Genomic DNA, 27,951 nt, shown 5'->3' with positions numbered 1-27,951 from the left:
ATAAATTTGATTTGAAGAATTGAAGATCAAACAAATGCGATATACTAAACCCTTGATGTAAACATTCAGTTGTTTAATACAAGAATGAAAACAGACCAGTCAATAAAAGGTTCATGATACAAACTGTCCAGTCAACTGATACTCATCATGTTGTGAAACTGACTCTTATGCACCTCTGTTCAGTATTTCATTTGACGTGAATACGACTGATAAATTCAACTTTTATTCATCGTTTTTCAACTTGCAACTCTGTCAACAGTCTACACAAACACGCATCACGTCGTAATCTTCCCAATAGCTTCATAATATGGCTGAGGAGCTAGAATGGGAGTCCATGATGATGGGTGCAGAAGAAGCCTCCATTGACGACGAAATCAAAGGAAAAGATGAAGTTAGCTTATCTAGCAGGCTATACAAGGTGCGCCAAAACCATATGTATATCATGCTTTGACATGCATCATCAGTTATGATATTCTTATAACGCGACTCGATGAATTAGACTATTCCAATGGATGTGTATTGAACCCATTCAAGTTGGGTATTAGCAATACAGTGTATTGAGCCGATTTGTGGTCCATATACTTGCTATTGTGGATTCATAAAAGCATGTCTGTCAATGCCGAATCAACAACACATTCAAGAACATCACTATAAAGATTATAGTGGATTATCCCAATGAGTACATACACTAACCCATTTATATATAACCATTTCCTGCACATCTATTCCTATATTTTTATGAAACCACGGATATAAAAACGGCAATGTATCATAAAATGCAATGGCTCGACTCATTTCCATCACCTATTCAATCAAACGTCGGAATGACACTTGAAACTCTGAATACATACTCAATGAACATACAACTCGTATTCCACTATACATCAGTCGAATGAGGAAATTGAAAAACTTATAGTCGAAGAATCATTATCTGAAGTAGATCGAGCAGTCTGGCTTCTAAGGTAATCTATACTAAATTTAATATCAATTCAAGCACAATTCAAATATCACCAACATGGATTGTTTTTTGCGTGTATGCTCAACATAATATACGAGGTTAGGAACGGAACAAGCGTACAAAAACTCAGTGTCATCAATAGTGTGAATAGACTGGTTGTAGAATTTAATGACGACTTTCGTGCAACAATTCTTCCTATACTCCTGGTAACTCTTGACTTGATTTTACCCAAAGATTCAATGTTTTCTAAATAATGCATGCTTTAATGTGTAGGAAATTGTGGTTTTGGAACCGCCTGTATTCCAACGAGCATTGGGGAAATGCATGGTAGATATTTTAACTCAATCGTTATTGCCAGCAAAAACTGTCCAATTAATTGTGCTGCTTTCACGCAAGTTTATAGATGGCAAGGATGAAGGTGGTGATTTTAGCAAGTTGATGTATATATGGGTTTAAGACTTGCAAACAGGACAATACTAATTTTCAATTATCAACTTGACACTAGATGCGGCTAATATATGGTCCAATGTGTTTATATCGTGTATCAAGTATATTCCTATCGATACAATCACTCAACAGGTTAGTTGTTGAGCCTATCGGCTTGCTAACTCGAATTTTAGTACTCGACAAAAACAGTCGACTAATGTTCTTTGAATTTCACTAAAAACCACAGATATTGCCAGAAGCGCTTGTAGACGGCGGATTAGCTCAACCAGCACCATTTCGTATTTGGTGTGGTCGAGTTCTCGGTGCAATTGCAATGCGACTGGATGGTAAAAGGTACGTCGACTCGCCATTTATCAAGTTATACAATGAAATCATTTTTTAGCATATTATCTTACACACAAATGTATTTTCAAATAGAATCGAAGAATTGTTTCTTAAAAAAGTACTTAGTTTATGTCAAGACACCGACTATGATGTTCGTACATCCATGTGTAATCAACTCACCATGATCGCCAAAGCATTGGGGTATCATTTAACTTTTTGAAAAATATCTCAAACTGCATTATTATCCAATCCAGTTAACGCAAGACTTGTTTATCCAATATCTAGACCAAAGCTCACCAAAACAGAGCTGATACCCGAATATCTTGAATTAGTAATGGATGAAGAATGTGTTGTACGCAAAGCTGCAATGGATAATCTGATGGAACTGCTCGAGGTGTTGGATGCCGACACCAAATTGGTGTCCATTATACCGCTTTGGCGTAGATTGTGCGATGAACGACCACAAGGGATCATGGTTTCCATTGTCAAACATTTAGGAGCTTTTTTATGGATGACTCGGGGTATGTTTTGAGTCGACTGGTGTCGTGGTTTAGAGTTTACACTTTGTCCACGATAGCTCACATTCTCAATTTGCTGATTCATCTGTCTTGATTATTGTACAAAGTGGATATGAGCGAGTCGGACAAAAAATATTTTCTGATGTTTTACCAGTCGTTGATTCCTCTTGCAGCCGATAATGAAGCCATCCGACACATGTGTGCCTATAATTTTCCTGGAATGATTACGCTATACAAGCCACAGTACTTTGAAGCATTAAAACTCGACAAGGTTTTGGCTGCTTTGGCTTCTGATACAAGTTCGACTGTACGGGTTACTGTCGCGCAAGGATTCCACGAGGTAATGTTGAGTAGTCAGACGAATGTTGTAACGCCATTTGGCTGAAACCATTTGTATGTTTAGATTGTCAATCAGCTCGGGGTATCCGCATTCAAATTGACCAAAAATTGGCTAGTGAAATTGCTGACAACAGATTGCATTCAAGTTGTTCAGGCCATTTTACCGAATTTAGAAGCAATTCTCAAAGTATATATCCAAGATGAAGCTGCAAGAGGGGTATGACTTGCTCAAGTTGATTGTATTTTCAAAAGTCATGTAGAGTACCCAATCTAATCAAATATATAAACTATTAGCCGAATCAAATGGACGATATTTTCATAACAATTATGCAACACGAAAAAACTCATGCAGAAAATCATTTTCTTACATGGAGAACGCACCATGACATACTCGCAATATACCGAATCTTTCCCGATTATTTCGACTCGGACCTTATTTTTGAAACATGCATTCCATCATTATTTAAACTATTAGCAGAAAGCTCTGCTATACCGATAAAACACATTGCAATTCAAACCCTGGTTCACTTTCTTCGAAAGTTGAAGCGTCTGGACCATCGCGAACACATTCTTCGCCAACTCATTGATTTAAAAGAAGACCGAAGCTGCCATCATCGTATGATGTTTCTTGATACATGTGAATCTATTTTGCAAGTATTTTCTCGAAAGTTTTTCCGTGATCATATGTTTCATCACTTTTTGGGTGTTCTAAGAGATCCCGTGGCCAACATTCGATTGAGATTTGTTCAGCTTTTACCGATTGTGAGAGCAACTCTACGAACGGGAGTGGATTCACTTATTTTACAAAAATTGGTGGACGCAACTGAGCCATTGATTACTCGTGATTCTGACAGTGATATTATGCTTGCCATGAACCAATTGATTTCCAAGTATGGCCCACTTGATGGCAATGGATATACCGATAAAACTATAAATGATTCTTGTGGTATGGGGATTAGAACTAGCAGTAAACATACAAAATCTACTGATGATGATGCCTTGTTTGGGATCGGCTCTTTGGGTATTCACTCGGATAAGCAAACCGACCGCTCTGAAATCGGTGGTACGAAATCAAACAGCTATGGTACGCCTACTTTGACATTAAAGAATGCTCGCACAAACTCAAACGAAAGTATTACCGACGGTTATTTGCTTCATAGTGACGACATGCTTGGTATGACATCCGAAGAAGCAGATAAAATGAAAGAGGAAGAAGAAACAAGGCTTTCGTTTGAGCAAATGGGAACCGATTGGACAGTAAAACGGCGTGAGCTTCATGAAGCACGATTGGATTTTCATCGTCGATTCGGTGATAAAGATCTTGGTAAAAAAAGTATATCATCAGCTCATGGCAGCAAGACCAAAAGCGGGTTTGATACAAATGGAGCCGGAGGAAATTTATTGTCATCAAGCAGTGGGTCTGGACTCGGTACCAGTGGGTCTGGCTCAGCAAATGCCAATGCATCTGGGAAATCGATTGGGTTTTCAGTTCGCCGACGCGCTGTTGGATCTACAGCAGCTCCACCACTCGTACGAACCAATGTCACTGCAAGCTCAAGCACCCACGATTCATTAAATTCGCCAATAACATTAGGCAATACACCCACCAATTCATCACCCTCATCATCCAAATCATTTTTACACGCTGCTCAGTTTTCCCAGGTGTATGGATCTACACCTCTCCCATCATCCATATCAAACAAAGGCAACCCATCATCATCTATAGATTTGGCTTGTGTAAGAAAAAGTGTAGGAAACACCACCAAGCCTTCTAAACCCACCAAAAAAAGTTTGGCAAGCAGTGGTGACCACATCGATGATTATTCACCCAAAGGTTCATTACTTCTTAATCCATCCACACCCAGAAAGTCATTCAGTGGCGAGTTAAAAAATCTCGAGCATGAGCTAATGGTAGCTGCTTCAATTCCAGTTAATTTGTCAAAAGTGGGCACATCAGTGCATTCTGGCGGTGTAACGCTACCAAAAGTTCAAATCAAAGTGAACCCTGCTAGCCGACCCATTTCCAGACAAACCCCTAATGAGCGTGTACCAGAGCTACCTGCTGCATCCACTTTAAAGTAAGTTTAAACACGTGTTTATCAATGTGCATCTTGTAACGTTTGTTGAATGTCACATTTAACTTTTGGTCTGCATATTAAACCATGGGAAACATAGGAAATCATATAGATAGTAGCCATCTCGTCAAATTTGAATAAAAGAATAGCACCATTGTACAATTCATCATCTCTGTTGGTTTTTAGCATACGGAAGAATGATGGGCGGCTAGCATTACCTTTTTGCCTGATTATGAGTGGAGAGAATTATATAAAATGAGCATTTAAAAGCACGAGTACTAGTTGAAGATAAACAGCTGCAATGCAAGCTAGAGATGATATATTATTGATCCAGTATTTAGTTTTTATTAGAATTTTTTCCCGAGATTACCACCTAGTTTCAAGATGGTTGCAAAAATATTCAGATAAACCAAGCAGTGGTTAGCATCATGTTTACATTGATTCAAAGTAGATTGACAATACAACATACCTTTAATAACAATCTTGACTTCTTCCTGTGTCAACGTTTCATAATCAATCAAAGCCTGTGCAAGACGATGCAGTTCCTCACTATGATTCTGTAATAGCTCCAACGTGCGTGCATAAGAGGAGTCCAACAAAAGCTTTACTTCTGCTTCAACAGTCGCACGCGTTTGGGAACTTGCTTGCTCAAAACTTTCATTATCGAAGCTCTGTAGACCAACTTGCTTGCTCATACCATACGAAAGCACCATTTGTCGTGCTACACTTGTTGCCTTTTGAAGATCGCTTGATGCGCCAGTAGTTACGTAGTCTCCTCCATAGATCAATTCTTCGGCTACACGGCCACCCATACAGACATCCAGCATTGCAATCAGTTCCCGTTTTGTTTGGGAGTTTCGATCACCTTCGGGGAGCTGCACAGTGACTCCAAGAGCATTTCCACGAGGAATCACAGTGACTTTGTGAAGTGGCATGGCACCCTCAGTATATAGAGCAGCAAGAGTATGCCCACCTTCGTGGTAAGCAGTCAACTTTTTGCTTTCGTCGGTAATGACTGCAGATTTTCTTTCTGAACCCATAATAATCTTGTCTTTAGCCCACTCCAAATCAGCCATGGTGACATACTTTGAACTGTCTTTTGATGCCTTGATGGCTGCGTGATTGATAATATTGGCAAGATCAGCACCAGAAAACCCAGGGGTTCCACGAGCAATAATGCTGGCATCGACACCACGATCCATTTGAACACCACGCATATGTACCTTGAGAATCTGTGTTCGACCCTTGACATCAGGAAGTGGAACAGGCACCAAACGATCAAATCGTCCAGGACGAACAAGTGCCTTGTCAAGAGAATCGGGAGTATTTGTTGCAGCAATTAAAATAACACCCTCAGTAGGAGAAAATCCATCCAACTCTACAAGCAACTGGTTTAGTGTTTGACGCATATAGCTTTGATCTTTTGTAGATCGCTTTGAACCTACAGCATCCAACTCATCAATAAACACAATACACGGTGCACGTTTTTTTGCAGCAGCAAACAGTTCTCGAACACGACGAGCACCAACGCCAACATACAGTTCGTCAAACTCAGATCCGCTCATTTGGAAAAAAGGAACACCAGCTTCTCCAGCAATGGCACGAGCAAGATGAGTTTTTCCAGTTCCAGGAGGACCATAAAGAAGCACACCTTTGGGTAGTTTACCTCCAAGTTCCATAAACTTGAGTGGTTCTTTCAAAAACTGAACAATCTCTTCCAGTTCTTGTTTTGCTTCATCTACTCCCTGTACATCGGCAAATTTAATCGTCTGAGTTTGAACTGTAGGTTCAACTTCCCCAGAAGCCATGCCAGATTTCATAATACCTTGCTGATCAAGAATCACAGAAAGACCTGTCATGAGCAAGATACCAAGCAAAAGACGAGATCCCAGTTTTCGAGCAAGTTTACTCCAAGACCAAGCCTCGCTGATGACAACCTGAATAGGTTGACTGTTTGGATAGGAAGAATTTTTACCCAAACCAATGGAGCGACGCAGGGCTGAAAAGGGTTCAGTCTTTCCAGGAGCAGCAGGTCGCGAATACAAAGATTGCTGCTGATGAATAGGATTTGAACCCAAAGCACTTTCCCATTGAGAAACATTAGTATGAACAGTATGCTCTCTACCAGGAGTAATAAATCCTGAAGCCGATGCACCACCAAAGGATTGCATATTCCTGGATGAGGATTCCATGTTTTCCATGGATGCTCTAGAGCCTGGAGTAAATGGAGCAACATCCCCATCAAGGGAAGCACCAGATACCAACGGAGCAATATAATCAACAAGTCGGTCCAGTTTCCGTTCTTTTGCAAGTGCTGCAATATAAACACTCAGAGATTCTGGATCTTGTTGAATTCTTCGAGCATCTTCAGCCCTCATAGCAGCTGAATATTTAGTTGACACTGGCATCAGCTGAGGCTGCATTTCAAACCGAGAAATAAGAGTGGAGTTGCTGCCAGACTTGTACAAAGCCTTGTACAACTCTCTCTGTTTTGTAGGATCCGATCGGTTTCCAAGTTCCAGGCATTCTGATTCCAGTTGAAACAGTTTTTTTGAAGTAAAACTACGAACATGTAAAAGTATTGACGAACAAAACAGTGGCTGTATTAATGACGGTTTCCTTGCAGTGAATGCGAGGTAGCGCATGGATGCCAGATACGGCATGATTCCAATGTAATGTTAACTGCTGATCGGCTTCATCACCAAATTTTTACACTACTCGTCCTCAGGAAATCTTACTATCGACAATTCATTTTATTGTGATTTATACTCGCATGTCTGTTATGTCCAGCATCATCTCATCAGAAACATAAACATGTCCTTTTTCTGTTGATTCATACAGTTGTCCTTCGTATCCCTCATGCAAATGAAACATTTGTGGATCGCGACACGCTGTTACCACATCAATTCCTGGTGGATCGGTTAAACGAAATATTCCCTGTGATGGAGTCTTGGAGGGTGCCATCACTATTGCTATGGCTTCTGGTAACATCAATCTACACATATTCATGTGTTAGTACTCAATAAAAGGCTCAATCTTGTGTCATCAACTCAACTGGTATGAACAGTGCGTGTGAAGATCTACCGAACTCAAAAAACAACTCTGACTGGGATGTGTATGAATCCATCCTAGAGTAATCAGATCTCTTTTATCTTGAAACTCAATCAAATCTTCTTCGTTTGTCGTGGAACATGTATCTGACGTGGCAGTTTGTTTGGGAATCACCAAGTTGGTGATTGTAAATTCGTTCTTTTGAAGTCTTCCGCAAAGAATACCACACGTTTCTAGATTGCGACTGGTATTGGGTTGCGCTCGTTTCAAAAACTCTTGCATCAGTCTGCGTGGAAGATGCATTTTTCGTAACTTTCCTTCAAGAGAATCGTCAAAAATAGTCTTGTCTAATTTAGAATATTGACAAATCGTGTCAGTACTAATCATTAAAACGTATCAAAATTAACACCTCAACAGGTAAAATTAACTTACAAGTAGGAGATGTCAATGATTCGTATGAAGGTTCAGGTCCAAGAAGAGCAGACATTGCATTGCTTGGCTTGAATGGTATAGGTGGAGGTAGTGATGCTGAAATGTTTGATGTAGACTATCAAACAATGTAAAATCCAGTCAATTCACAAAAATCAATCAAGTGGCTTGTGAAATAATAATGTACCTGCACAGGAAGTGAGTATGTGGGCATAGCTGCTGGTAATTCCGACTGAATAGATTTTGTCATGGATTGACCATCACTCTTTGATCCAGATTCCATACGCCACCATTCATCATCATAGAGTTGACCCTCCATAGCAGATCCGCTAGACACCCTTTCGGTATGTACACTCATGTCAGAGTGCTGATTTGCTTTCATTTTCTCTGCATTCAAAGCAATCTGTGCTGCCTCGACTCTTGCTGCATACTCACGCTTTCGCCGGTCCATTTCTATTATGTTTGCTTGCTCGATCGCTGAATACCGTTTTTCAAGAAGTGGACGAATTCGCTCCAGTTTTGTAATAGCCATGGCACAATTCTAAACATATCAAATCCAAAGTATATCATGCTAAAAAGTCAGTTCGATTATATTTTGCATATTGTTTAATTATTCCATCGTACCATTTGAATCTTTTGAATGTCCCCTTGAACAGCAGGTGACTTGTAATCTGGATGTTTTTTAAGCTCTGTAACTCCGAGTCTGCAATGTGCACATTCCGTTTAGATTAGCTTCAATCTTAATTAGTAGATTTAGTCGAACATTATTCGATTCAACCTACACTGTGTATCGCATAAACATAATATATGTCTGAACCAAATCATTTTCTTTTTCGTATGAAATCGCCTAGAGTAGAATGACAAGTCAACAAACTCATGTTGGTCACATTTACATTATACCAGTTAATACTGAATACAGTTCATGCTCAAATGCCACTAACCTGTCTCCAGATATTAGGTGCAGACCTAATCAATGTTGATCAGATAAAGTATATTTAAAATTTTAGTTGATTTGAATGAATCCATCAGTCGTATGTACAAACATGGAATACTGAATCAAAGTGCATAACAGTCGGTTTCACTCAAACATAATGTCATTGTGATTGGCATGAAAACAATTGTTGAACTAGATCGCGAGTGTATTTGAGATTTTGGAATAAGAGTTACATTAACAACACCAGAATCCAATATCTGGATTAAAATGAATGAATCTGGTGTTGTTAATGTACGACTATGTCAATCAAGACTATTTCAGTTCAAGATTATAGTTTGTATTATATGATGAGTAAAGTGCATAAAAAACAAGACGATTTTTAAAAATGAAGCAAATAGTGTATGTCCAGAGCAAGCGACGACTATTGCAAGACATGAAAATGGAGTGTTTTACATGAATGCGACAGTAAAAACAACCGACAAATTGAAGCCAATTCCATGCCAAACCATGCCCAACTTACTGGACATATCTCTGTTGTAGAATTGAATTTGAAGTTAGTTTATAAGACAGTACAAGTTTATTCCATTCAAACAACTAGAATCAAGCCAATTGACACAACAACTTGCTTTAATTGGTACAGTCGAATCCACATGAACATCAGCTCGCTTGTTGAGTTGTCTGAATGATTCCTTGACAAACTGAGTAGCTCCAGTTGACACAATGTTGCTGCTTGCAGACTTGAGACTGCTTCGTGCAGAGTCTCTTGCATTCCCAGCCATGATTCAGCCTAAACACTTTGAAAGACTGGATAAACCATGAATTCCGCTCAACAGTCCAACTTATTCCATCTGCAAGCATGTCAAAACTCATTAAAACACTGTTAAACTAGACTGCATTTATAAAACAACTTGTTCTAGAATCTTCATTCTATTGATATGACTACAATCTGTCGGCACCACAAGCCAGCTTAAGTTCTGCCAATACAAGCCCTCGATGTCGATCTCGCAACGCATGCATGTATTCCATGCATTCACAAACCATAAATCCCTTTCCAATCTGCTGTCCATCATTCATAAACTCAATCAGTGTATGGTCTCGTGTAGCAACCAGAATCTGTTCGCGTACATGACGGATCAGTGCAATGGCAAAGTAGATATGGTAGTCGATTCCAAATACTAGACTAATTGTAATGTAATTGGTAATCTCACTGAATGGAAGGATTGTCCAGAAACATTCACGAAACCATCGTTGGCACATCTGTAGATGCAAAGTTGTGTGCAGAAAGTTTAGTTTTGGTAATTGAATTCATCATTTTGATATCACGTTCATCTACATGCATACACACCTGTGTGGGAGTACATCCACTCAGCATAAATGCTGAAGATATCATTGGCAACTCATCGGATAATATATATTCAACCAAATGGCACGAGGTAAGCCTTAGCAACTCCATCGTCGACTTTAAACCTAGAGTATCTTTGGAGAAAAACTCTAATGGTCGCGACCACATGAATAATGAAAGCATGCGGAATGAGAAAAAGTCCAAAAACGCTTGTACTGCTTCACCGTCGCCATGTGTCATTATATACAGAGTTGCAATAAACCAATCAAAGCCTGTGAATTTTCTCTTTGGTGGTTCAAATATATAGTGGTTTCGCTTGATAGATCTGTAAAACTCCTCAATGCTTTTAGCAAGAATTTTGGAATCTTGCGATAGTAATCTGGAAGCATAATTTGCTACCATTTTTACTCCAAGCTTGCAGGTAGGATAAAACTAGGCAAAATAGTCGAGTTTAAAATATATATGCATAAATCAAATGTGATTTACAAGATAACACAAACATACCTTGGGCTCGTTATCTGCGGATTGGGATGCAGATGGATGGCGCGTACAGGGCTGTACTGCATTCCATCCCATTGTAGACAAAATTTCATCACTACATTTTGGAAGCACACTAGCCAGCACAGTAAAAAGTTGACTGCAGAGTGAAAACGGAATGGAATGAGTCAGATTGTGCGATATACACAAAGTAATGATATTTTGAAGATCATTAATCCACAAATCAGCATTCGTCGAGTCTGTCAACTTGTCCGCATCGGAAAAAACCCTGCATAGTTTTGCATTTTCGCTATATATCAAATGCATGTCAACCTACATGGATCAAGTGGGTTGATGACTTTAAACCAAGTAAAATATAATGAACGCGTAATTACCTGCCAGAAATATTCGTATAAGCCTGTTTATCCAAAGTAGGAAGAATAGATTCGGGAATCACTCTATCTCTCATAACAACTATATTGGAGGTATTTAAAAGAGTTGTGACTATTGGGATCATAGTTGGAGGCGGATGCCGTTCTCCTGCTCCGCCAACACTAAGCGACATGGATAGGATGTAGTTTCTTAACAGCGAGTTTTCATCAATAACAAAAGTTGATGCATCTTTTCCATCAACTACATGAACAAATAAAAATATATATCTCAGACAATTTAAAATGCAACATGTATCAAAATGGTTTAAAACATACCTGTACAAATGAACGAGTCGTCTTGAAGTTTCCAAAAAAAATCAATATATTTGAATGTAGACTCCAATAGTATAAGCGAGTCAAGAGATGATGTCACAAGCCTCAAAATCCTCAATCCAATCTGTCAAAGCCATTTGTAATGATAATCCCATTGAAATTAGCACGGCATTGCAGTACTATGAAAAAATGCAGTTTAATATCAACACTAATACCTGATGCGAGTCTTCGTACGATACAAGCCAATCATTGTCCACATCAGTGTCCAATAGCACCAGTTTTCGTATCAAATAAGTAAACGTGTTGGGTACAACGCTGTTATCACTTTCAATGCAAAGGCAAGTTGACAATGCAGTAAAGCTTGTAAACACTTTTAGCACGTTTGAAACTGTTTTGATTGCACTGTGATCGTCTATTTCCAAATTAGGCGCGCCAAAAGGTCGATCGCCAGATAATAAGGACCATACATCTCGAATAAATGAACCAACAAGTCCTGCTTTGCATAGAGCTTCCATTCCAGCTGATGTGGTCGATACTTGCGATACAAGGGTTCCATATCCAAATTTTTCGGACTTGCTGACCTTGAGTTTTTTTTGATATCTGCGATTCAATTCAAAAACAGTAGTTGTGATGGCATCAGTCAGGATTAACCAAAGTGCTTCAACATTTACAAAAAATCAAATTTACCTTTGAAACATGTATGCAACACAAGGCTCCATGGATCCAGTTTGCTGAAGTAGCAGTACTCCTTTGGGTGTCGCGGCAAAATTCAGTAAATTATCCATCAGCACCATATTCCACTCAGCGTCTTCCTTGCTCATACCACCACTGTCACGTATGGGTTCCAAAACAGTATGCAGGCTATATTTCTGTAGCCACAACAGCCCTTCACAAGAACGATAAAATTGTCGCAAAAAAAATATATAGCTGCCTAGAACCTGGCGAGATGCACCCACATTGTGAGTTGAATGCGTGAGAGTGTGCTTGACAAACGTAGCAATCGTATCAAGAGTTGGATTGATGCTATTGCCACTAAATGCAGACATGGCATTGTAATGTGGACAATGAAGATTGACTTGACCACGTAAAATAAATCTTCTGCCTGTGTCTGTTGCAGCAATATCTGAAAGAGTTTCAGCTATTGCTAAAAGTGAGGCTTCGTCAAAAGATGTTGTCTGTCCTTTAACTGTCAACTCGATTGGTTTAACCAGCTCCTTTAAAAAATCGTCCTTTTTAACAAGGTTAGATTTACCACGTATCAATGTATTGTATAGTTTGTAGCAAGCTTACCTTGCAGAGTTCTTCTCGGTATTGCGAATCAGCCAGTGCCATACTTTTGAGAATCCGTGACATAAATTTTGACATGTTGAATACATCAATACTGCTGTTTTCTGCTGTCGAATTGCCTGCATTGAGTAGTTTTGCATTGGAGCTCATTTGCCGAATCAGTATCAAAATAAATGATCTCAGAGACAGCTCATATTTTTCTGTAAAAGTATTTGGATCTACATCTACAGTAATGGAAAATAAACGTCAAATAATTCAAACCCAATAGGATCGTATCAACATAAACTTGAATGATACTCAACAATGCAACAGCATTCAAATCAACAAGATCTACCTGGAACAAGTAAAAATTGCGCAATGGGAGATGCACGAAGCATGGCGGACTCTTCAATTTTAATTGGAAAGTGCAGTCGTCCAGCAGTACTTAGACTCAAACGCGAAAGCATCACTGTGACATGCAAGAAATATACGTATTCCAAATCAGATTTTGTGATTAAATATCTGACATCACCGTCATCGTTTTGATCAACATCTTCAACCAAAATCTCATCATCATGAGATGTAGCCATCTGTTTTTCGGATACGCTCACATTAACAATGTGGTTGATGAATGCATTGGAAAAGTCGGATATGCATCCACACGGGGACATTGCGCCAATGACATGTGCTCGACCGAGATTGCTGAGTGTCCATTTTTCAAACCATGTTGAATGGGGATCAATGATTGAAAGATAATGCATTGGAGTAATGCATGCATCCCATTTTCGAGGAGAGCATAAAAGACGAAATGTTACATTCATGACATTTTTGAATACGTGTTCGGGAAATCGAAACCAAAGTGACGGTATCTCCATCATGAACTGATTCAGTAGTCGAAACTAGAAAATATAAATTCATATTTAGCCATAATGACCAGGTTTTTAAATGGTTGAAGTGGGTTTGTAGATACAGACTGCGATGTGTAGATTGGATAAAATGTACAACCTTTTTCAATGTGACTTCGATCCGGTGATCCCTAATATCCAGTCCAAGCGAAATCTTGTCAAGACTGGCATTTTCAAAGGTTTGGACAAGGTGCCAAACCAAACACTGGTACACCTCGGGAATCATATATGTTGGAGCAGTTTTGAATGCTCGTGCAACGATTCGAAGCACAACTAACGTGATTCTAGCATAAGTAGTATAGTCCATTTTTGTCATTTGTATGCTTATTTGTTTGAAACGCAAGCAACGCATCTAGTACGAAACACATACCGTGTATCAGGATCCCCCAAACTCAGTTCAAGATTCCGTTTAGCATCAGGCCAAAACTCGTCTGAAAGCATATCTCCAATAGAAAATGATGCCAGTCTCTAAACGATACTCAATTTAAGTTTGCAACCAATTAACTTTTGTTCATGAATCATCACCAACTCAGATCTTAAAACAACCCACTTGGACAGCAGAAACACGGCACTCGAAAGGTTGTCCGGGATGTAAATGTCCAAACATGTGTTTTAGTTCGTCAGCTCCGGGACATACGCCAGAAGTAATTGATCCGATAGAGGAACTTTCATATGTTGCTGCCGAATGGGCAGAAAATGACGAGTCTTGACTATGAAATACTTTTGAAGGCGCATCTTCAAGATATCCTTTGCTACCAACATGATCGAGAAGGTGCTCTACACTGAGTTTCGCATCTTGAGTGATTTGATGAACAAGACGAGCATATTCTTGCGATGTGATGATTTTGTCCATCAACGACAAAACAAGGTTTTCTACAGGCGAGGATGCTTCTGGTGTAACAGATACAAATAAACAAAAAAATAGAATCAATATCTGAATGATTGAATAGTTTACAAATTAGTATAATTTACTTTGCGATTTTAGATGCTCATTAAGCATACATGCTACAAAATGATCAACTCGTTTACGGATATTTTTTACGAATGTATAGTTCTGGATTGACCATTTTAGTATATAAGCAACGAGTTAACAAATACTTGAAAATACTAGCTATTTAAACCAAATTCTAGATTCTCACTACAAAACATCATTTAAACTGGTATGCAATGCTCAACATTCACAGTCAAGAATTACATGGAAATTTTCATCCGTCTTTCCGGCTCTCATGTCTGGTTTGGACTTTCCTCGAGTTTGAGCGAGTGATTGAGCAAGACAATGACGTATATAAGCCAGCAACTCTTTATCATTGTGTTCAAAATCCGACTTGAATTGATTTGAATCGATAGGCTCAAATATATGTTTTTTTTGAATAGGTATAGTCTGATGAGCATGACTAGATGGCTGTAGGGTAAGTTGAGATAGGCTTTTTGAATGATGGTTGTTGGACGAATGTGCAGCATGAGGAGTTGGTGTGATTGAGCGTCGACCAGATATGGATGAAATGGTTTCCATATGCGTTGTACTCGAATGTCGTGGATGACAGTAAGAAGGATGTCCTGCCGTGTATCTACTACTGCCGTGTGCTAATGAATGCTCTGCAGCAAGACCGCGTTCATGCAGGTTTGTGCTTGCTGTTGTAAATGGCTGTGAAGAGGCAATGTTGTTCGTCTTACTTAACGAATGAATGTACATGATATATGCAAACTTTATTTGCTGTTCAAGGAGATTCAAACCAGTCTTGTTCATTAGTAGATTTGATATCAGCCAGTCGCTTCCTGCACGTGGCAGCATGATACTGCAGAAATATTACAGCTGAAACTCCGATTATAAAATGGTTGCAATTCATATCGTCATCATCAGAATCCTTACACTGGCTTGAAACCAATGCAGAATGTTCTAAAAAACATTAAACTATGCTATATAGAAACTCGTCTTTTTTCATTTCCAAGTTTCGTAATCTTGGTAAGCATTGCAACTCCCAAAGTGTTTTTCAATTCGTAATATACTGCACATCCATCCACATTCGTGATAAAATCAACGATATCTAACTACATATCCACAGCTTGCAAGTCTGATCCACAGACCCCGTTGCAATAATCCGTTCAGACGGATGAATGGCACAGCAAGTGGTAAACTGAGAATGTGATTCAAGCGTTTTAACCGATTTTCCAGTCGCAACATCCCATACACGCAACGATTTGTCGTCCGAAACACTGAGAATATACGCAGAGTTTGCGTAAAATGATAAATCTCGAACCCAATTTTCGTGGCCAGTCTAAAATAAGTCGCATCATAACATATTAAATTAGTATAATCATGGCACACTTGTATAGATTCAAACAATGAAACTAGGAATTAAAAACATACAAGGGTATATATGCACTGGCCAGAAATAGCATCCCACATCTTGATGGTCTTGTCTCGAGATCCTGAAGCAACAAAATGGTGTGTTCCATGAGTGCTAGGCTGCACCTTGACCATGCATTGAAGTGCCAGTTTATCAATGGCAGATGCAATCGACAAGGGTGAAAAAACTACCGATTCCACTACATGTGAATGGCCGTGTAAATGGGATATTTGGTTCCATGATGATGTATCCCATACAATAATCGACTTGTATCATTGATCGATAAAACAAAAGTCAATATCATAGTTATCATAGCACTAGCCAAAAACTGCGTGTATTTGACCTACTTGATCGCTGGAACAACTTGCTGCCAAGGAACCATCATAATTCCAAGCAACACCCCGCACCCAATCATCGTGTCCCTGGATCGTCCGAATTGCATATCTAATTATAAACAGTTGTAATTACATTGGCTCAAATAGTGGTTGTTTTGTGCATGTATTGTCATCATACTATCTTACCCAGTAGCTGTTTCCCACAAACGAATGGTTTTATCCCTTGAAGCAGTAAGAAAAAAATCACCGATGGGAGAGAAAGCAACTGCTGAAACGCAATGATCGTGACCATGTAGTGTGCGTATACATTCGTATTCATTTTCCATATCCCACATTTTAATTGATAGATCTGCTGAGCATGTCACTGAATATATTCGTTTAAATTAACCCAAATGCTTAATCACGCCATGTATCTATTTCAAACAAATCTCGAGTTGGAAGACTTACACATGCAAGAGCCATTTGGGTGAAATGCGACATCGTTCACTGCCCTCGTATGACCCTTGACGGTTCGTTCAAACACACCAGTCTCATAGTCCCATATTTTGACAGTGGTATCATCACTTGCAGTAGCCATGATGGAGTAAACGGGATGAAATGCAATTTTGGTGATGGCTCCTCGATGACCAGCAAGCCGATGTTTTTCAGGTGCACAAGGCAAGTAATTTAAAGATTTACCATTGGATAATGCAGTAGTATTTGATGGTCTACGCATAGCAGCAATATCAAGATCCGCCTTGAGTTGTGTCATTTGTGACTCTAGATCCATAATCTACTCCAAATGATGGCCAATTCACGTCAAGTTTAATACCAACTTCGTAATCATCATTGGGTAAATTACATACTTGGAATAAACGTAATGCAACCAAGAATTAGATACAACGCCAGTTTACTATAAAATGGTTACCTTTTTCTGAAGTCGAATTACTGAAATCCACTTTTTTGCCAGCAACCCAGAATACTTTTGTTTTCCATCTGTTTCAAAAGGCAAACCACTGCCTTGACTAATACCCGATTCAGCATGGAATGTTTCAAATGACTTGCTCATTCCAGACGACCACAGATAGTCTAATATGGCATACCGCCTTGTACGAATGGTAGTGTAGATGCGTTTAAATGTTAAATGTAAGCCAATGATGATTGAAATCCAGACTATGATTTGCATAGTATCGGATGTATAAGAAACAAGATATGGTAATCAATGTCTTGATAGTATATTTCCACCTAAACAAGATAAAGTGATGGACAAGTGACTGTCGGCAGTGAATGTCTAGCAAGATACGGTATTTCAAGTGTCATACATACAGTTCATTTTCCTGTCTAAAAGACAAAATATTACGAGCAATAGATTCAGATGAATTCGTCATATCAGTCATGTAGTGGAAGATATTGCTGCGCTAAAACTGCAGTTGTGTAAATTCAAAATCAATCATGACTTGTCACGTGTTCTATTTCACTTTCTACTTGTTCAACCTCTAAATCAACTCATCAGATTGTAAACTGTATTTTTAAACCTAGTGGCATTTTATCAGGTTTTGGATCGCTTTCCAAAAACTTGTGGTCCTGTACTCATAGTACGTACTGTGGTTGGCGTGCTGAATGCATTTAATCCGTTTGGCTGTCCAAGTGTAGATCCTCCCACACCACCACCAAATCCTCCAAACATACTAGGAGCTGGATTTCCTGGATTCGATGCTACTACTTGTCGATTTCCTTGTTGAACTGTAGGCTGAAGAGTACTAGCAATGACTGCAAGTGGGGTAGCCTCATTTCCAGTCGCATTATATCCTGATATACCACCTCGAGTTTGTTGTGCGGGATTCAATTGTGGGTATGATTGGTATTGTAACTGTGTAGAATATGCATCAGTCGAAACACGGACTCCTTTGGATTCGCCAAGATAACGCTGCTGAAACTTGGCAAATTTGCTACATTCACGGTCAATTTGATCATGCAGCTGTGCTACTCTGCCAGCAATAGTAACAAAGCCTTGGTACTGGTCTCGAATGATATCCTGAATAACTATCAGTATAAGTTTCAGAGAAAGTAAAATTATTAAATGGATGACGTGAAAACTACTCTAGGCAATACTTGGATAACAGTACCAACATACCTTGTGGTGTGCATTTTGTTGGTGAAATCATCAAATTTCGTACATTGAGCTCAATTTCTTCAATGTTTTGACGATAAATCTGCATTCTTTGCTCCAAATCATTTGCAAATGTCGTAAAATAACTAGAAAATACACCACACGATTTCAAGTCAACACTAGTTTCATCACATAATAGTATAGGGAATCAAAAATACTAAAGATTGGTATGTACTTTGAGTAGGCGTCTTGGTGAGGTGATGAAAATTTTGCCTGCACTCCATTCTGTGCACGCTCAATAAACCGAGATGCAAGATCAATGTTTCTATGCTCTTGACTCACTTGCTTTTTGAGATTTTCAAAAACATGCGAGTCACGTTCAATCAGATTTCGTGCACCAACAAGTCGCTAAAATACGTCACAGTCATGAGTTATTTGAGCCATCATATAGAATTGATTGCTCTGCTATATTAATATAAAACAGCAATACATATTTACCTGCATGATCGACACTGCTTCATCAGAGACTGACGCGGTAGAGCCATCAGTCGTTGAGATGCCAATTGAATCTGAAGCATGGATTTGCTGTTGAATAAAGCGTCTAGCAACGCATTTCAATTCAAAAAAGGTAATAAAATCACACAATTAATATACACAAGCGTTGTCTGTACAGTTTCACAATTGTGTTACACCTACTCAATCTCATCAATCTTTTGGCGCACATTTTCTGGAACTTCGGAATATTTGGTTTTTTCAGTTAATTGTAGACCAGAAGCTACAGGGGTGGCTGTGACTGCTGGTTGCCCAAATAAACCAAATCCACCCGCTGCAGCGGGTGCAGTATTACCAAACATAGGTAATGAGGAAGTGGTAGCTTTTGGTACTAACGTTGCAGTACCTAAACCAGATGGGTTTCCAAATCCTTGTATTCATATGATATATTAAATATACGTCAGATCTTTTAAAAATGTTCCTCAAACTGAGTATTTTTAGATATGGTTTTAAATATATACCCGTGGATATGGTCGCTGCGGGTGCTCCAAACAACGATGGTGTTGCTGTTTGAACTGGAGCTGCTCCAAACAACGATGGTGCTGCTGTTTGAACTGGAGCTGCTCCAAACAACGATGGTGCTGCTGTTTGAACTGGAGCTGCTCCAAACAACGATGGCGCAGTAGAGGTAGGAGCTGATGATCCTATAGTTGGAATGTAAAGGATTAATATTCAAAATGAAATAATATATTTAAAATCAGTATTTGAAATGGCTTGCAGTTACAGCTGTATTCATATAAAATGAAATGCTAAATAAAAGTTTTGTTGACAACATCAGAACAATCGAATCCAATATATGGATTGTTGTGAATCTGGTGATTGTACAATATATGATTTTCAAATGAGGGCAATTCCAGTTAAAAATCATAGCTTGTAGATCATATGATGGATAGTATCTATTGAAGAGGCCATCAATTTGTAGTAAAAAATGCCACCAATATTTAACCATCAAGTATTCCAAAAGCATGAGTACTGCTGTAGTTGTTACTAATGATGTGCAGCTAGAAACTCCATTAGGAAAAGTAACAGACAGACATATCAGCAAGTTCAAATAGTAGTGCAGACATACCAAAGCCAAATGCAGCAGGTTTAGTTGCAGCAGGAAAGGCCGGAGTAGAAACAGCACCTAATCCAAATGGTGTAGCAGCAGTAGAAGCTCCCCCAAACTGAGAAGCACCTTGAGCACTAGTAGATGTACATACAAGATATATTAGTTGTGGATTAAATAGCTTAGTTTAGGTTGAGTAATGAATAGTTGCTTCAATTCACTTGAACAGTCAAGTTGGCTTTCAAGAATGCATTGAACAGATAAATATTGAGGTAAACTTCTCCATATTAGTAGTTGATAAGATTGAACATAAACCCAACTCACCCAAACATGATGGTTGGTAATTGATGTGCAAAAGTAAAATTCGACAATAAATTGAAGTTTGACTGCATCTCATGTGGTATTATCACAACATGACTCGTGATAATATCAACCATCAATGTATTTGTATGAATTGGCCAATACTGAATTCTGAAACTGTCAAGTTACATTTTAATGATACAACAGCCTACCCAACAAGCCAATACTGGGTTGAATCCAATTTAATCCAATCCAATTTAATCCAATGATCTGATTTTGAAATTGCGCGGGTTGCACGAGTTGCCAAATTCAGCAAGTTGTGGCTAAAGAAATGTAAATGGCAATATTATGGTCTTGCATCATCTTGGCAATGGTAACTGTCCAACAAAGCTGTCTTGTTCATATGGGGTTGTATTTTACTTGGCTATCATCAAACTACTTTGAACTGTTGTGTATTTGGAATGAAGCATGGTCGACTATACTCTTTGATATGTAGATCTACATTTTATAGTGAGTTGGAGCACATGAGGTTGGTCAGTGGTGAGTGTTGATGTTGCCAGCCTTTCAAAGCTATCAGAAAAACAGTGACTAGGTCCGTTTCCATATCCAATTCAACTGTCGACAATGCACACATCGGTTGTTCGTATACTATGACTTGCTATTGAACCAAATCCAACGATTTGTTCAAAATTCAATGATTTGATAATCCATCAGCAGTAAGTTGAAAGGACAGGTTTCTACCAATGTCATAATATCACCAGTGTTGAGTTGATGACATATATGTTATGGGTATATCAGATGAAGAGAGTACTTTGATATTAGCGTGCTTGATTTTCCAGTCAAACAGAATAACAGACATTTGTATTTTCAGTATATTTGATCCATGCAATGAATACCAAACAGACATTTACGTGGGTTGTATTTACTAACCTAGTGTATTGATTAGATCCAGTAGTACTATTTTGATTTTAGCAATGCATGAAACCTTGTTTGTCTGGTATGCATTACCAATGTATTTTAGGTAGTAGTGAAGAGTTGCAGTTCAGACGCGTAAAAATGTGCAGATTTGTGTAGATTGACTGACTGGATCTGTGTATACCATCAATGTGTTGCACAGATTATACGGAAGATGTGTGGATATACTTGCTCATGTAAACTAGCTGAACCGGGTGTCACTGCGTTCAAGACTACTTGAGCAGTTTGTATTCGATGCAGTTGGAGTATCATGCAATAATCGTGTGAACAGACTCGTCACTACAGTCATACACAACCATCAACCACTACAGTCGTACTAGACGTCTACAAGTATGAACATGCAGTGCGTTTGGTTACTATTCAATCGAGTGGATCTTGGTCACTATTCAATCGAGTAGATCTGCCTATCACATATACAGTCAGACAGTCAGACAGATACAATACATGACCACATTACAGCATACGGTTGGCATAGTTGTATGAGATGGTTGTGCATTATCAACTGCAGTACAAACGAATCTAATATCATCAGCCATGACCGCTGCAGGAGTTGTCAGCAGCACAGCATTACGCATTGTCCATCGTACATGGATTGACTATTGGGAACGTTCACCGCACTACCCAGCCACCCCACACACTTCAAGCTGGCACATAGATCCCCGATCCGTCAGAGTCGGAGGGATGATGATGATATGGTCCAATCAACTCAAAGTATTATGTGTTGATGCATTAATGCAGCTAGTTTGTGTTACTCGATTCCACGAGGTCGATGCGTGCGGAGTCTGGGATTCAAGGTAAAATAACGAATTAATTGATGATAGTTTGATTATTACGGGACGTTTTTGCAATGTATTTGATTATTACGTGCTGAGAGTTTGGCTTGTCGGGGATTCGCATGTCAATTGTTTCAGTTAAATAGTGCATCGTTTGTCCAGATCCGACACCATTATTAGTTGTTGATCAAGATCTTACTTGCCTATCTACCTATTGATCCAAAACTCGCTTGTCCATCTACCTATTGATCCAAATCTCAGATCTGATTGCTTCCCTTGTGTATTTTGTTAAACAGTCATACACACTACTTGTTTGAACGTATTAGTTTGCAGCAACTATTGCAACTATTACAACTGCTACCCATATTATTGTTATCAAGTTTCGAGATCAACTCGTTTTCCATCTTCATTTCCTGACACCCTACAAATACCAATAATGAATTCACTGTGGTCCCGTCTCAACATCTTATCGGCTGGTTCTCCAAGACAGCCTCGCCGTAGTGTGCAAAACACTATTCCCCAACCAACCAATACTTGTGAAAATGCACCACACCTTGCCGAAGCAAGCATGAATCCAGAAAGGTATGCAGTACAGTATTTGTATTATAGTTGTGCATCTGAATATTGTATTTTGGTTACACAGCACATTGCTAACATGACTGTTTACTTGCATGTGTATTATTTACGATTTGATGATTGCATTTACGGTATTTTGGGATGGACTCGAAACGTTGCCGAATTTAATTTTGTTGATTCGACTACGCGACTTTGATGGTAATGATTTTGACTGTTTTTGATGCTATCTAATGTCATTGAACGTCATTCAATGTGTATCAATTGTGATTTGTGTTGGCTGGTATGATGTGCTGGTTGATTATTATTTGGGATTGAATTGGTTGATGCCTAATTTGATTTATGGGACAATGGGTTGAATGCTACTTTAAACTTTTACTGTTGTTTGTGAATAATTTTGTAATGTTGTGATTGACTAGTTCAAATCAGGAAAACATATATACTGATATGTATACATCCAGCCCAATCAGTCCAATCAGTGCAATCAATGATCCAAGAATCCCTACTTCACCAAGTAAGTGTGTGATTTTTGTATCAATTTCTCACGAGTTTTGGGTGTGAATGCATGTATTGTGGATTGTTTAGGCTGTAGTGTGTTGATGGTAACTATACTGATTATATTGACTGATGGATTGATTGTTTTAAAATATTTACATTATAGTCTCGTCCCTGATTGAGGCAGCTATGATACTGCAGTCTGGAAAGCAATGTGACTCTACAGTATCAACCATATATACTGCAGAGTCCATTGCACCAGATTCAGCAGTGACTGGCCATTCATCAGGACCCGTTGAGCATTATACCGATGCTCAAGCATATATGCTGTCATACAGCTATGCTAAACGGGTTTTGGCGTGTGACAAACCGCCTTTTGAAACTCGGTATAAAGTAAGTTGGTTGTATTAGTATAAATCTTGGGTTTAGCCTTGAAATTACACAAGCTGTGCTGGATTGATACAACTGTATAGTTATGGTTGACTAATGTTTTATTTATTGGTATGTGTCAACCATTTATATTTGACAGGCTGACCAGATGATGTACACAAGCAGTAAGCTTCCCGGTGAGGTTGATAGATTGAGAATGTGACAGCCCATGTCATCACTGAGTGATTCTATCAGTCTCTGTGAGTATGTGCGCGAGTTACAAGTTTCTGGTTCAACAATCATTGATAACAAAACATCCATTACAGTCAAAAATAAGACCCAATCACGGTACTCAACCAGATCCTGTTCAGTGTTTGCAGTCTCTGCAGTGGTGACTGGACCAAACTCATGATTGCTGAAAACATGGCAAGATCACCGTATCAATCAACCAGTACCGTTTACTCGACCACCCAATGCATCCGTGACAAATGTAAGGTGCTTTCGATTGATCCAGACAGTGCATCTGCGTCTGATGCAACTCGACTGGTATATGTAGTTGGATCTGTGTGCATGCGATTGATCAACAGCGATTTGTCAGTGTACACGCAGACCAACAATTTGCGTGGTATCAGTCCAATCCAAACTACTGGCAGGGCAACTCGAGGTAATATGAACTCGATTGGAAACGTTGACTTTTTCACATTGATGGACGAGATGCGACAAACAGTCAAATACCTCACCATGCAAGTTGTATCCTTGAAAACTGATCTGGCCGCTGTGACTAGCGCATTTGGTCAGTTGCAGAGCCAAACCAATGTCATTGTTGTCATGATGACCAAACACGACAATGTCATTCAATCATTACTGTGACAGATTTTGGTCAAACTGGACTCTGATTGCTCACCAACACATGCAGTTGTTATACCAGTTGCGGTATTCGAAACCATTTCCACGACTGTGAATACCACCGCAACAGTGACTGTGTTTTGTCCACAAAGTCAATCCAAGTTGTTCATATGCGACAACAGCACGTTGCACACACACGCAGACTGTCGATACGGAATGTCAAGCAACAATCAACTTATTCCGTAGTCGTGCAATTGTTGACATAAATACCATTGTGGTCAATGCTGTATCAACTGGTGTCAAACCTTGAATGAATGCTGCAACTCGCATTTGTTTATTGCGTTTTGCATCGAATGCAATGTGCACACTCAATAAACTTTGTGGTATTCTGGTCACATTCCGTATCAATCTGCAACGGATTACCAACATCCATACAATCAACAACACAATCAGATTATTAGTACATCAATCTATTGCTGTCAAACTTGTAGTCATGACCCAACTCGGTACAAATCAGGTCAAGTTTGATCCAGAAACTCCAACAAAAACCATCAATCCGACCACTGAGCTGGCTGCTCGTTGATGATTTGCTGATTATGTGGGTTTATTGTTGATGGATAAGCGTTTAAACTGTCGTACACGCAATTTATACTGCAAGTTGGTGGTCAAGTCTGGCAATCTGCATTCGTGAACTTGTGTGCAAGCAGTGTTTTGTTGGATCTCAAACATCCTGCAACTCGCACAGTTGTTTGCACAGTTGCTCGTCTATCAATCCAACTGGATCTGCAACTCTGTCAAGCAAATCCGTAGTGCAACCTGCTGATGTTGATGTGACTACAATAAACACGAAACTCACCGAAATAACACTTGCTGATCTGACAGGTCAATGAGTGACACTAACCATTAATACCAAATAAACAACGTTTTGAATCAACAATCAACTGTCATGACAATTGGTAACATTCGTGGTCATTTGGCATCCATCTCAAACCATCACATCAAACACATTTCCAAAATCGATTGCTGGACAACTCAACTCGGTGCACGAGTCCGCATTACTGTGTCAGAATTGTTAAACATTGGTAATGTGAAATATCATAAATAACGAGATATTTCAGAGACTCATACGCGACGCATATATGTTTGAGGCGATGTCTATCGCAGCCATCACTTGTGCAATAACAAGAGACTTTCTCAGCTATGACGTCTAATTCACGGATACGCATAACCGTTATTTACATCTTTATAAAATGATCAATGTTTTCTTTTATCAATAAACAACACAATTAACTCATTGGTTCATTCCTTCATTCTCATCTTTTACTTTTGTGATATTCCTCCAAAACTATACTACATTAATATGTTGTCATACGTCCAAGAGCAACAGTATTGTTGTGGTGTAATATTAGCAACTACACACAACTTGACATGAATGACAATGTTGATATCGAGACTGTCAATGTATTACAGTGTATTGGTCAACAGTGGCTGTAATCAATGACAATATTGCAGTCGATCCAATCCATGTGTTGATTGGAACAATCATTATTCACTTGTCAGATTCAGCATGTAAATGCATGTTTTGTAGCGTATTTACCAATCCAACAATTGACTGATTAACAATAATTGAATATTAAAATGTTGAATAAAAGACTCGAGTCATTATATGAATGACGTAATCAATTGTTGAGTTGACACTCGATTGAACAATACAAATAATCACATGACAAATGTTTAATTTGATTTTAATTTCACACAAAAATGTTTAAACACTATTCAAAGTGTGAATTTGTCTCACATTGTTCACGTGATATCGAGTTTTGAATGTGAGACAAATTCACGTTTTGATCTTTTTTTGTCATTTCATTGTTTCACTTTATTCTATTACTCTATTCTATTCTATATTATATATTCTATTTCATTCTACTATATTTCTTTTCTTTCAAATTGCAATGGAAAACAAGCAGTTATACATCAAATATCTTGAAAATCAGCCAGTGGAAATCGAAACCCACTTTGATGGAGAACTAGAGAGAAAAAGACCACTCAACAATGTATCGAAACTAATTGCAGCCATCGTTGTCGAACCAACTAGAAGGCTTGCTGGTATCCCAGAAGACTATGGGCCAATCACTCTACATTTTGTGGTGGATGGTCCAGCCATTTCCGGGAATACTCTGTTGACCTCCATTCAGGAACCAGTTAGTTCCTACGACCATCCACTGATAATCAAGGCCAAGAGTAATTTTGTACGGAGTAAAAGTGACCAAGAATTCATCGACGCCAATAATTTGGCATTGCAAACCCCAAATGACGCTTTCAAGTATTTGATATATCATCTGGAAAAGATTGTCAATGTCTCAAGGTTTCCAAATAACGCCGTATTTCACGACAATTGCTTGGAGCATCGTCTTGATAGAAGGAGCACTAGCTATGCGATTGACGATGTCAATAATGTCAAACTGTTTCTTGCTGTTTCTGGTGCAGGAAAAACAAGGATGCTTCTAGAGTTGCTTTATTCAAACTTTGGGTACTACTTCACTTCCAAGAGCTCTCAAGATGACTTTGGTTCTAAAGACATGTATGAATGCCGTGTGTATTGCGACAGTAAACCTGAACTCACTAAGCATGCTATCCAACTGTTGTATTTCGTTCGGGTTTCTGTTTGCAACTACTTGATAAGCAAGGGATTCAAGGAACCTTGGCAAATTCTTCTGGCTCAACTCCATCCTATCGCATTCTTTGGGCTTGACTTGTTTGAGCGTCTTTTTACAATCCTTGTAAAAGATCCTGGACTTTCCCCAACTGCTATTATAAACCCATTTCCTTTTACTGCCATTGATGAAATCCAGGCTCTTGCAGAAGGTCTTTGTTTACATTACCTGCCAGAGAGTAAAAACCTGCGTCCTTTCTTCTCTCCATTTGTATACCATTCCAAAATGATGGGAATATTTCCTCATTTCCTACTGTCTGGTACCGGTATTAACTTTGAATCTATCAAAGAGCTAATGGAGTCCAGTGTTATGAAGGATGGTCAAGTCACAGATTATGTAGTTATATCAAAATTCCATCCTCTGAAAAAGCTCGAGGTCGAACAGTATGCTAGACAATTTTTACAAGACCATCAAGTCGATCAACTGGATGCTATTGTATCAAGAATTTCAGACTTTGAATTATGTCATGGAAGACCACGTTTCGTATCGTATATTCTGGATGCATATATGAAATCAAATGATATTGACACTGCAATTAGCAAATTTATCACTGGAATATCCGATGTTGATGGCCAGATTTTCCCGCTTAGATTCTTGAAAGATGACCTTGATAAAAACATTCGTTCATTTGACAGAGTCATTGATGGTGATACCCTGTCGAGAATCATTCGCGACGCATTTCTTGATGCCATCTGGAAGGGAAAAATGCAACTTAATGTAACTGGAAATGACGGTGCTGATGCAATAAACTTATTGGTGATGACC

The 27,951-nt window shown here is 38.9% G+C and overlaps 9 protein-coding genes across 9 annotated transcripts in view; 4 read left to right on the top strand and 5 right to left on the bottom strand.

Moving 5' to 3' along the window:
- Positions 1-307: 307 nt before the first annotated feature.
- On the top strand, positions 308-4,829 carry BATDEDRAFT_88691 (uncharacterized protein; the record flags this gene model as incomplete). Its single annotated transcript, XM_006679255.1, has 12 exons — positions 308-418; positions 889-962; positions 1,062-1,164; positions 1,232-1,379; positions 1,464-1,537; positions 1,632-1,738; positions 1,823-1,930; positions 2,015-2,250; positions 2,355-2,587; positions 2,651-2,803; positions 2,881-4,664; positions 4,762-4,829. 12 exons carry the CDS (start codon positions 308-310, stop codon positions 4,775-4,777), a joined length of 3,147 nt encoding a protein of 1,048 aa, XP_006679318.1. The 3' UTR covers positions 4,778-4,829.
- Positions 4,830-5,143: 314 nt separating this feature from the next.
- BATDEDRAFT_1279 (i-AAA protease YME1) lies at positions 5,144-6,535 on the bottom strand (the record flags this gene model as incomplete). Its single annotated transcript, XM_006678749.1, has 1 exon — positions 5,144-6,535. A coding segment is annotated over one exon (1,392 nt), but the record flags the coding sequence as incomplete, so codon positions are not given.
- An 889-nt stretch (positions 6,536-7,424) lies between these two features.
- Positions 7,425-9,854, bottom strand: BATDEDRAFT_25215 (uncharacterized protein; the record flags this gene model as incomplete). Its single annotated transcript, XM_006678996.1, has 9 exons — positions 7,425-7,656; positions 7,717-8,059; positions 8,145-8,259; positions 8,329-8,682; positions 8,766-8,844; positions 8,924-8,988; positions 9,083-9,107; positions 9,596-9,606; positions 9,714-9,854. The coding sequence occupies 9 exons, from the start codon at positions 9,852-9,854 to the stop codon at positions 7,425-7,427; spliced, it is 1,365 nt and encodes a 454-aa protein (XP_006679059.1).
- A 160-nt stretch (positions 9,855-10,014) lies between these two features.
- On the bottom strand, positions 10,015-15,462 carry BATDEDRAFT_88995 (uncharacterized protein; the record flags this gene model as incomplete). Its single annotated transcript, XM_006679170.1, has 14 exons — positions 10,015-10,332; positions 10,421-10,849; positions 10,922-11,204; positions 11,290-11,527; positions 11,602-11,722; positions 11,814-12,198; positions 12,286-12,827; positions 12,889-13,109; positions 13,220-13,763; positions 13,885-14,053; positions 14,140-14,237; positions 14,320-14,660; positions 14,742-14,823; positions 14,965-15,462. 14 exons carry the CDS (start codon positions 15,460-15,462, stop codon positions 10,015-10,017), a joined length of 4,269 nt encoding a protein of 1,422 aa, XP_006679233.1.
- A 352-nt stretch (positions 15,463-15,814) lies between these two features.
- On the bottom strand, positions 15,815-17,617 carry BATDEDRAFT_88994 (uncharacterized protein; the record flags this gene model as incomplete). Its single annotated transcript, XM_006679169.1, has 6 exons — positions 15,815-16,045; positions 16,138-16,383; positions 16,465-16,561; positions 16,639-16,816; positions 16,900-17,224; positions 17,360-17,617. 6 exons carry the CDS (start codon positions 17,615-17,617, stop codon positions 15,815-15,817), a joined length of 1,335 nt encoding a protein of 444 aa, XP_006679232.1.
- A 363-nt stretch (positions 17,618-17,980) lies between these two features.
- BATDEDRAFT_88993 (uncharacterized protein) lies at positions 17,981-20,473 on the bottom strand (the record flags this gene model as incomplete). Its single annotated transcript, XM_006679168.1, has 8 exons — positions 17,981-18,474; positions 18,566-18,687; positions 18,777-18,949; positions 19,040-19,142; positions 19,238-19,463; positions 19,555-19,737; positions 20,163-20,278; positions 20,466-20,473. The coding sequence occupies 8 exons, from the start codon at positions 20,471-20,473 to the stop codon at positions 17,981-17,983; spliced, it is 1,425 nt and encodes a 474-aa protein (XP_006679231.1).
- Positions 20,474-22,625: 2,152 nt separating this feature from the next.
- Positions 22,626-23,849, top strand: BATDEDRAFT_88713 (uncharacterized protein; the record flags this gene model as incomplete). Its single annotated transcript, XM_006679254.1, has 4 exons — positions 22,626-22,771; positions 23,182-23,276; positions 23,424-23,650; positions 23,787-23,849. 4 exons carry the CDS (start codon positions 22,626-22,628, stop codon positions 23,847-23,849), a joined length of 531 nt encoding a protein of 176 aa, XP_006679317.1.
- Positions 23,850-24,034: 185 nt separating this feature from the next.
- Positions 24,035-24,496, top strand: BATDEDRAFT_88714 (uncharacterized protein; the record flags this gene model as incomplete). The annotated part of the gene is made up of 1 exon (XM_006679253.1): positions 24,035-24,496. One exon carries the CDS (start codon positions 24,035-24,037, stop codon positions 24,494-24,496), a length of 462 nt encoding a protein of 153 aa, XP_006679316.1.
- A 1,911-nt stretch (positions 24,497-26,407) lies between these two features.
- Positions 26,408-27,951, top strand: part of BATDEDRAFT_35163 (uncharacterized protein) — a gene marked incomplete at its 3' end in the record, with an annotated part of 2,247 nt that continues 703 nt past the window's right edge. The window contains exon 1 of the mRNA XM_006679065.1: positions 26,408-27,919. Coding sequence (XP_006679128.1) covers positions 26,425-27,919 — 1,495 coding nt within the window. The 5' untranslated portion in view covers positions 26,408-26,424. The remainder of the gene's footprint in view (positions 27,920-27,951) is intronic.

Source organism: Batrachochytrium dendrobatidis (assembly GCF_000203795.2).
Source record: "Batrachochytrium dendrobatidis JAM81 unplaced genomic scaffold BATDEscaffold_6, whole genome shotgun sequence".
NCBI classification, from domain to species: Eukaryota; Fungi; Chytridiomycota; class Chytridiomycetes; order Rhizophydiales; genus Batrachochytrium; species Batrachochytrium dendrobatidis.
Note: the sequence above shows the minus strand (reverse complement) of the source record. Positions and strands in the feature narration are given on the sequence as shown.